General features: G+C 39.8%; 1 protein-coding gene across 1 annotated transcript; it reads right to left on the bottom strand.

The window, feature by feature from the left end:
* Positions 1–106: 106 nt before the first annotated feature.
* On the bottom strand, positions 107–10,046 carry LOC117473093 (leukocyte surface antigen CD53-like). Its single transcript, XM_034118576.1, has 8 exons — positions 9,940–10,046; positions 9,169–9,249; positions 8,535–8,723; positions 5,686–5,760; positions 5,499–5,600; positions 5,300–5,407; positions 1,450–1,533; positions 107–635 (listed from the first exon to the last, which is right to left on the bottom strand). Exons 2-8 carry the CDS (start codon positions 9,229–9,231, stop codon positions 564–566), a joined length of 693 nt encoding a protein of 230 aa, XP_033974467.1. The 5' UTR covers positions 9,232–9,249; positions 9,940–10,046; the 3' UTR covers positions 107–563.
* Between the last annotated feature and the right edge of the window lie 709 nt (positions 10,047–10,755).

The following is a 10,755-nucleotide window of genomic DNA, read 5'->3' as shown; positions in this document are numbered from 1 at the left end:
TAAAGAGGAAGTGGTGACATGTACATTCACATCAGTGAACTGAGCAAGAACAGGAAATGCTGATCCTCTGACGACATGAAGTTAAAATGGAGGATGCAGAGCAGTGTAAATACTGTAAACAATACTTTATTGGTATATTACAGGATGAGTCTTTGTTAGAAAGTTACAGAATATAAGTCATGTATTTTACAGGAAAAGCTCTTTTTTCATACTGCAATTATTCTTAAAAGACACAATGTAGAAAAGTCTGGAGAAACCAACGGCAACAGTCGTCTCCCTGCACACAGCGCAGACTGAAAAGCATCTAAAAAGCTTCACTCCGTTAAAGGACACCGCGGTCATGTCTTAAACATTTTCTTCCCATTTCTACTGGATACATTATTTTCTTCTATGCTAAGGTCAAAGATATTTTGTCGTCACACAAAGATTAATAAAATCACGTTTTCGTTTTCACAAGATAACTATTTTCTGATCTTTTCAGATTTGTCAGCATCATCAATTAAACATGATTCCTTAAAGGATATTAACTGTGAAAAACTGATAAAAGATCAAAGTTGTAAAGTCTATAACTTGTAGCCCAGTCCAGATCTGCTGATGTGGCAGAAGAGCGTCATGGCGAAACACATTCCCAGCACCTGTGGACCAACAAGAGGACATGGTGAATTGTAAAAGGCAGATCATCTGGGAGAAGAGATGTATACATTTGATGAGCTGTTCCTATATGAGACAACCTCAACATTCATGTAGCATTTTAAACTGAAAAAATTACTTTGATTCCATATGTTCCCTTTTTTTTTTAAATGTGCAATACTTGTTTTACATGCAACGAAAACATTTCCCAAATTGGGATTAATAAAGTAGATTTTATCTTAAAGCTATTTTAAATTGAGCTGATTTGGATATTCTATTAACGCTAAATTCAATTATATTTTGGCGCACCACAAGTCTAATAAATAACATGTTTGATTGTATACTATGTTTTCCCATGAGAAAATACTTATGATCATCTTCATTGGGTTTTTTTTTTTTTTTCAAATGTATAGCATCTGTGGTCAATGGAGCGAAATCATTCAACATGGTTTCCTTTTTTAACTCAGAAATGAGGTTTGATTTTGTGTAAATTAGGTCTATTAACCATACATTTCAAAAAGAAGAGTAAAACTTGTGGTAAATGGAAATAGAGTTGTATTTCTAATTCAGGGTGCTACCATGAGCCATGGCAGCACCAGCTTCCGTACTCTGCAGCCTTTCTTTACTTCTAAACAGACTAACATAGCAGCCTCTTTCTGTGAGATCAATTGCATCTTAGATTAACCGAACATAAATTGACAAATAAATCACTTATAAACAACCTACTTATATTTTGTATGGAGAAGATAACAAAAAAGTGTCTTTATTTGGTATGAATTGAAAGTATTTATATGGTAAATATAACCACCATCAGTTTACCTCGATAATGCAGAGGACGATGACAGAGATCCCAGTGGTGAGGAAATTATCCTCAAACAAAGTCTTCAGCGTCCCCAAACAACCCTGCAGACAGAGGGAAATGCAAAGGTGAGGCATCTGGCACTTTACCTGACCTCTGACCTCTGCAGTGTGTCCAAACAAGCCTAACGTCATGCTGTTGCTTAGGCAAGGCAAGGGCCCTTTCTCATTTAACTAATTTCCCCTCCTCGACTCCTCGAATCCTCGGTCCTCCGGTAGTGACCCGGAAATGGATTTCAGCGCGCCATGTTGAAGGACATCTCATTTCTCTAAATGTCGAGGAGGCTCTCTGGAGGAGCTATAACCGAGGATACACTGATGGCTCCTCCGCGGATGTATTTCCGGCAACAGTGATGTTTAAAAGAGTTGTGACGCACGGCCAGACTTATCTCAGCCAATGACAGCTCTGCATGTATCCCCTGGATATTATTTTATTAACTGCTTTCATCGCGACGCAATGTTTACAGTGAGAACAGCTGTGCAGTGTTTATAATATATATATCTCAATATAACAGGCCTACATTCTCTTTATTTGTATGATATAGTTTAGTAGATTTTTAAAATCTATTCTTTGACACACAGGAAGCCAGTGTAAAGACTTCAGAACTGGAGTGATGTGATCCACTTTCTTAGTGTTAGTGAGGACTCGAGCAGCAGCGTTCTGAATCAGCTGCAGCTTTCTAATAGATGTGTTATGAGACCTGTGAAGACACCATTACAGTAGTCCAGTCTACTGAAGATAAAAGCATGTGTTTCCAAATCCTGCTGTGACATTAGTCTTTTAATCCTAGATATGTTCTTTAGGTGATAGTAGGCTGATTTAGTAACTGTTTTAATGTGACTGTTGAAACTCAGGTCAGAGTCCATGACTACACCTAGATTTCTGGCTCTATCTGTTGTTTTGAACATTGCAGACTGAAGCTCAGCGCTAACTTTTATATGTTCTGCCTTGGCTCCAAAAACCATTACCTCAGTTTTATCTTTGTTTAATTGGAGAAAGTTCTGACACATCCAGTCATTGATTTGTTCAATGCACTTACTCAGTGTTTGAATTGGAGCTTAGGCCCCACTCACACGGGAACGTTTGCGTTTATGCACAGTATGCGTATTCAAAAAAGTCTTCCGTTCACATGCATTCGTTTCATTTAACGTGTCTGTTCAAACGAGGCCGCTGGAAACGCTGTAGTACATATGCCGGGACTGTAAGTGGCGCTGTAACTTCCGCCAAAATACACCAAAAGCAGCGAAGAAGAGCAGCCCGAGCAGCCCCGCAGCAATGTTGCCATGGCTACCCTTCTGTTTAAGCCCCGCGGTGTATTTAGCAACATGTAGTTCATGTAATTCTCCATGTCCACTTGTTGCTTAGACCCTCCAGAAAAACGCGATTATGCGATCGCATAATTTACCGCATAATCAGCAAAATAGCGCATATTTTTAAAAGGCCGCATAATCCCCGCATTTTTCCACACAAAATTGAGGAAAAAAAAAGTTAACGTGAAGTAGTGATGTCATCAGCTCGCGCAGGTAAACAACACCGTAGAGTGAATGTGTGGAACTCACACGAGAGAGAAAAGCAACAAGATCAGCGCCATATACATTATTATATAGCCTACTATTATACTATTATTATTATATACTATTATAATTATACTATTATACGGCTCTGACCAAGATGAACAAATCGAATCCATCCCATTTGCCTACGAACATTTCTGCTAAAGACCGGGCAAAGCAGTACGCAGATGTCTTGCACGAAAGTGGGGGGTAGCTGGTCAGATAACGAACGGGTAAATGAAAACAGAATGAGGCGGAGGTGTGTGTGTGTGTGTGTGTGTGTGTGTGTGTGTGTGTGTGTGTGTGTGTGTGTGTGTGTGTGTATCATAGGAACTCTTTAAAAGGGCTTCCTTTCATTCAGTAGTAGCCTAGTAACAGGGTGTGGGAGAAGAATCACCTTTTTTCCGCCTCCCGCATATTTCGCAACTTTTCGCATATTTCCGCATATTTCGCAACTTCTCCGCATATTTCGCATAAAAACCCCGCATGTTTAATCGCATAATCAAGGATTTTAGCCCGCATAATCAAGGATTTTAGCCCGCATAATCAAGGATTTTAGCCCGCGTTTTTCTGGAGGGTCTAGTTACTGATGGTTGTGGTAGAGGAGCTGTAGATTTTGCACTAATATCTGTAGCATAGTCAGTAGCAGTAGCACTAGCAGTAGCTACTGACAGGAGGAAGTGTGTGGCGATTGCTGGTATTCAGCGGGATATAGTAATTTCCTCAGCATATCGATAAATGCAACGGGGAAGTTAACTGAAAGAAACCGAATCTGTGGATATTGCATCGACCGACCAAGAAGCACGTCTCTGTGGAGAGGACACGCTCAGAAAGAGAGATATTCTCTACAAACACCGGGTGAGATCACTCCTTTGTCAATATAATGGATCAATGCATGAAATCTGACTCTGTTTATTTTGTTTAAGGAGTATATTGGGCGTTAACAATTCTGGTTTGCCTTTTATAATATTATTTCATTCAAGAACCCCTTGTGCGTTTAATTAACACAGCTATTTTTGATAGTTGCTACAGCAGTGAGCAGGAGAGGTGGGGAGAGGTGGGGCTATCGCTATTTTTTCAGGAAATATTCGTATAGAGGTGATTACACGGACTCGGTTGACCCCCCAGAGCGTTTCGTTTGCAAATCTATCCACCTTGGGACCCGTTATCGTTTGTGGGGTCCGTTTCTATCGGCCTCGTGTAAATAATAGGGCTATACGCACGCGAAACTATGCAGATACAAGCAGTTTTCTCCTCGTGTAAACGGCGCCATAGCCTCCTGGTGAAATGGTTATGTAAATGTATGTGTCATCCGCATAGCTATGGTAACTTATGTTGTTGTTTTTCATTATCTGAGCCAGTGGTAGCATGTAGATGTTAAAGAGAAGAGGCACCAAGATGGAGCCTTGAGGTACCCCACATGTCATATTTGTCAACTCAGATGTGCAGTTACCTATAGAAACAAAGTTTCTTATTGAAATAACTAATCATGACAGACAAACGCAGCTTATTAAGCATTCAACTTAATCTTGTCGACAAAGTTAAACAATTGAACTATGAACCTTATGTTAACAACTGTACAATTAAGTTTAAAGTAAGTAAGTCAACATTTAAAGGTGTTAACTGGGTTGGGTGTTGTTTCTTAAGCTATTCATTTATTCAGCATGTTTGAATGGTGATATGCACGGTGGAAGATGTGGAAGAGGAAGAATTACCCAGATCTTGTAAGTAAAAGTAGAAGTACCAGAGAGTAGGAATACTCTGTTACAAGTGAAAGTCCTGCATTCAAAATGTTACTCAAGTAAAATTAGAAAAGTATTAGCATCGAAATATACTTAAAGTACCAAAAGTAAAAGTAGTCATTGTGCAGATTGGTACATTTCAGAATAATATATATTATATGTTTTATAATGATTGATCATGAAAGTGTTATCAAAGCTGGTAAAGGTGCAGCTAGTTTGAATGACTTTGTATACTGCAGGGTAGCTTGTGAATTTACTCCAGGTGGAACTAAAGTCTGATTTAAGAGCTGATTATATTTCACATCATTCATCCAGATCTGTAAAGTAACTAAATGTATCGTAGTAAAAAGTAAAAAGTAGCATCAAAGGGAAAATACTCAATTCAAGTACAAGTATCTAAAGAATGTACAGTACTTGAGTAAATGCACTTAGTTACTTCCCACCTCTGTTCTTTACCCTTGTGACGTTTTTAACTGAGGTTAAGGAAAAGAGGTTAGGAAAAGCTGAAGGTCTACCTCCTTTCTGTACAGAGGCTCGGTGGTCCCGCAGACCCCAAGGCGGCAGCAGGACTCCGGCACATTGACCCCCCAGTCCGTCCAGTTATGGACTCCACAGCAGTCGAGCTGAAACAGATCATTCAGAGAGACAAAGTCCTTTATCAACAGACCAAGGTGACCTCTCGTTCGTTCACCTCCCACTTCGCAGGTCTCTCACCTTATCCTGGATATAGTCCCACTCACTCATGGTGCTATTTCCAGTCTTTCCTTTGGCCAACTCCAGACCCTTGGTAAGATCGTCATTCACCATTCTAGCAATCTGAACAGTGAGGTGAGATTTGCAGATCATGGAGTGTGTGTGTGTGTGTCATCAGTGTTATGTTCATAGTGTGTGATGGACCTACCTCCCCCTCATACATGAGCAGCAGGCAGGCTGCCGTCAGCTCCACCAGCATCAGGAAGAACAGCAGCAGGAAGAACTGTCACACAATATGATCACTCTTTGAAATACACACCACATTTTTTTTTTTACATTTTACTTTCTATATTATGCAAATTAGTTGGATGATGTATATGGCTCACTTAACTATGATTATATATAAAATGATAATATTCTAAAATGCAAACAAAATGTTGTAAATGGAGCCCCTACTTTGGGAAACACTGACTGACATTTAATATCTTAGAATAATTACATATACGTATGTTTTATTAAAGTAAAATAAAATGAAACAAAAAATAAAATCACATAAAATGAATTCAAAAAATTGTGATTAGGCCAAAGAATGTCTGTAAAGTGATCTCAAATAATTAATTAATAATGTTTTTAAATATTTGAAATTAGTTTCAAAAACCAAGTCATTTTAATAAAGGTAACGCCGCGGTGTGTGTCCTGTGTTTCCCTTTGAACATGTGTCACAGGTGTGTGTCAAGCTGTCATAAATGTGTCATCATTTTGAGCCACATTTTTATCTATACACTATTTAGATCTTGGTCGTTGCTAACTATATGTTTCAACCTTGTGTTTATCAGAGAATAACTGATTTAAAAATGAACAACTGCCTTTGCTGGAAAATACACAAGCAGCCAACTGTCTGGATCTCTTCACACACCTGCACTGACTCTCATCACCACAGGGGGCGCCACAGAGAACAGCTGAGTTATTGGAGACTGTTGCTTTAAAACTGGAGTAGGCAACCGCCAGAAAAAGGACTTTTGGCTTTAAATATATGATACTTACATGTTTTGAAAAGCTGTTCTCCACACATGAACCCCACTTTATGATGATTGTAAATGCAATCGGGCAGAAGTAAAAAGGGAAGTAACGATGTAAAACAACTTCAGCACGACCGCATGCCTGGATCACCGCCGCTAAGCTAAAGGCGGCTTTGATATGAAACGGAGTTAAATGCTGGCTTAATATAAAGACAATTTCAACTAATAAATACTAAAATAAATAGCCTACCCTAGCTTTAAGATGGACGTAGAAATATGCTATAAACTAATCTAATTTACTCTGAGGTATTTGTGGTATTTGAATTGGCTAAACATTGGTTACACATAAAAACTAATAATTTAAAAGTATACTCAATACAAATACAACTCTGTGAAAGGAGTCAGGACCCTCTCCCCATAATGTGTACTTAAAGTAACTTTTCCTAATAGAGAGGTGCAGGAGCGAGTCCTAAAACCAGGAAGTGAGTTAGCATTTTACCACTTGAAGAGTTTACGGGTGTTTCTCAATCGCGAGTACGCTTGCTTGGTAGCACATGTCTGCCGAGCATCTTGCTTCAGAAGCGAGTCAAGAATACTTCCTGGCATTCGGAAAACGAAGTGTGGAAACACGCTAGCAAGTGTGCAGGTGTGCGTCATATGAGAGGCCCCGCCTTACATCTTCCGCCACAGATTTGGGGAAATTGGTCCGTGCGCAAAGCATTGTGGGGATTTTAAGACCGCGAAGTCTACTCATGTGCAGACTCGATATTTCTCCAAACGGAGTACGCCGGGCTCGGTAGATTTCCAAGTATGCTGGAGATTGGAACAGTACTTCGGCGGCACTCGATGACGTAGTATGCTTGAAATAGTGGCTCTGAAGCAGCTTTACTCGCGATTGAGAAACACCCTACGTGTCTGAAAAATGATGGTTGTTAACAAGTGGCTGAATAGGACTACAGAAGTTGTGGAGGACGTTGTACGTCATTACGCCGAACACGTAAACACTCCCGCTAAGTTTGTTTGCCCTGTTCTGCTTGAAAGCAAGTACCTGGGTGTTTCTCAATCGCGAGTACGCTTGCTTGGTAGCACATGTCTGCCGAGCATCTTGCTTCAGAAGCAAGTCAAGAATACTTCCTGGCATTCGGAAAACGAAGAGTGGAACACGCTAGCAAGTGTGCAGGTGTGCGTCATATGAGAGGCCCTCGATGACGTAGTATGCTTGAAATAGTGGCTCTGAAGCAGCTTTACTCGCGATTGAGAAACACCCCCTGCCTCCTGCAAACTGTTCAAACAAACGCTTCAACTTGTACAATTTTGAATCTGTATGTTTGAATATGGATCTTAAGTTGGCGTGACGTTGAAGTCGTGCTGCTGTACTCGGCTGTAGTTCCTTTATAGCATAACGTTAGCATTTTGCTTCTGGCCATTAGATTTATGATTCGAACATGATTAAAGTAGGGTAGACATGTGGATATTATCCGGCTGAACAAAACGTGCATTTATCAAACAGGTTCGTTTTCCACAGATCTTTTTTTTACAATAGTCCAAAATCCTATGGAGAAATCCCGTTGCTTTTTTGTCGAGGGAACCAGCAGCTTCCTTCAGGGTCAGCCTACAAAGATGTCATCACGGCACCACTCTATAACACTATACTTTTACAACACTTTGAATTCCGGACTTTTGCTTGTCATGGAATGTTTGTACAATTTTTTTAAGGAACAGGGTATTTTCCACCTCTTACTATAACCATTGCCAACATATGTTGATTCTGTCGAAACAAAATACAGATTAATGTTATGTTTTTGGTCAAATGCGTTGGTTTTGTCGAAAAAACACAAAACATTTAACAAAATTCAGTAAAGAAAAGGACTTAAGGGCTTTATTGAGTACACATGATGATGATGATGATGATGATGATGATGTGTGTGTGTGTGTGTGCGTGTGTGTGTGTGTGTGTGTGTGTGTGTGTGTGTGTGTGTGTGTGTGTGTGTGTGTGTGTGTGTGTGTGTGTGTGTATGTGTGTGTGTGTGTGTGGTACCGTCAGCAGGAGGCAGCGGTTCTCCTTCAGAGCTCCCAGGAAGCCGAGGAAGGACACGCAGGTGATGACGATGCCGCTGACCAGCAGCATGTTGGGGACGGTGAAGCTGGCCAGGGTGGGGGTGAGGGCAGCCATCCTGAAGCTCAACATCATGTACACCCCGAGGACCAGCACTGCCACACCACACACCTGCCACACACACACACACACACACACACACACACACACACACACACACAACATCAAAATGTTAGGGATAACAAAAGGGTTATTACCAAATAAGTTTCTTTGAGTAAAAATATGATGTGTATAATATATCAAATGTATTCTCCTGCTGTAATCCAACATTAATTTCTGTTCAAATAAAGGCCTTGTAATAAAAGTTGAAAAGTGTTAACTGATGAATACTGATGTGAGCTGCTTTAACTGTATATTCAGCTTTATTGCCCATGTTTACATATTTGATAGAAAAGTAATCAATGTTAGAAGTGACATCGTTTTGATTAAGTAATTCAAATAGTTACGTTACTTATAACTATGTATTAGCTGAGCTACATCATGATGAAAATAGATCCTGACGTGTTGCACCATAATGATGTGTGGATGTGAGGCTGGGTGTTTCAGACATACGTACAAAACAGAGTAAGTTGGCCAAACACATGATGTACTTCAAACACTTGAGGCAGCTCTGAGCCATTCTGGAACCTGATCAGACCTGCAGCGGAAAAGAACAAAGTATCATGTTGTCATGTACTGTATGTACAGTATTATATAAGTAGGGGTGTGTGTGTGTGTGTGTGTGTGTGTGTGTGTGTGTGTGTGTGTGTGTGTGTGTGTGTGTGTGTGTGCGTGTGTGTGTGTGTGTGTGTGTGTGTGTGTGTGTGTCTAAACAACATGGTCACATTGCAGGAAAGAGACGCTGACACATCTCACTTCCTGTGTATCCGCTCAGTTTATTCACAGAGAGTGCGTTTCAAATCATTGTACCATTATCGAACATGACATGAATTATTATTGATGTTGCCAAAATCATCCCAGGGTTTGGTCTTCTGTGGAAATGCCACAAGTTCCCCAAATATCAAATCAATGATGTTGTCCTCTGGGGACCACATCAAACATGAATGTATTCAGAAAGGAATTGTGAATCCATCTTTGCTGTTAGAACAATAAATAAAGGGAATGTCGGAACTGAACATTTACTTTAATTTTTGGTTACTGAACATCTACATACGATTCTAAAACTGAACATGTTGGATTCATTTTAGAGTAGTTTTTTACAAGTTCTGTCTGTGATAATACCGTCAACACATTGTTATATTATAAAGACCAAAGAGAAGGAGGAGAGCTGATCTTCCTGTCCTCAGAAAGAACCAAATGAAGGTGAAGAATAAAGTTGATGTCTTACCAGCTTGGAGAATATTCAGTTGTCTCTGTTTTCTGATGTTGAGTGAGCTCTGCACTTCCCCTTCTCACACTGTGGGGCTTTCAGCACCTCCTTCTCACTTCCTCTTTCACACCATTAGCACCACGGAAATTGATGACAGAAGTAGAGAACAAACTGAAATAACTGCAGCAGTTTCATGCTTCATATTTATAGACAACATGTCGGAAATACCACCCGCTCTAAAACAGTGTGGTCTGAAGCGTTCAAGTTGAAAACATGGACACTGTCTGAGGTCATCATGAGCGTTTCAGAGACATTTCCTTATTATATTCATTCAAAAGCAAGGTGTAACTAAAGTCTGATTTAAGAGTTTATTATATTTCACATCATTAATCCAAATCTGTAAAGTAACTAAAGGTATTAAATACATGTAGTGGAGTAAAAGAACACAATTTACCTCTGAATTGTCGAGGAGTAGAAGTACAAAGTAGCGAAAAATTTAAATACTCAAGTAAAGTACAAGTACCTCAACATTGTATTTAAGTACAGTACTTGATTTACTTAGTTACTTTACACCACTGTCTGGCATTACAAGTATAATATTCCCTTATACTCTAAAATAAATCAAACCTATGAGAGTCTGTGTTTGAAGTGTGTGTGAAACACAGTGTGTGTGAAACACAGTGAGACACAGTGTGTGTGAAACACAGTGTGTGTGAAACACAGTGTGTTTTAAGTGTGTGTGAAACACAGTGAGACACAGTGTGTGTGAAACACAGTGTGTGTGAAACACAGTGTGTTTTAAGTGTGTGTGAAACACAGTGAGACACAGTGTGT

Source organism: Trematomus bernacchii, unplaced genomic scaffold (genome assembly GCF_902827165.1).
Source record: "Trematomus bernacchii unplaced genomic scaffold, fTreBer1.1, whole genome shotgun sequence".
Lineage (NCBI taxonomy): Eukaryota > Metazoa > Chordata > Actinopteri > Perciformes > Nototheniidae > Trematomus > Trematomus bernacchii.
Note: the sequence above shows the minus strand (reverse complement) of the source record. Positions and strands in the feature narration are given on the sequence as shown.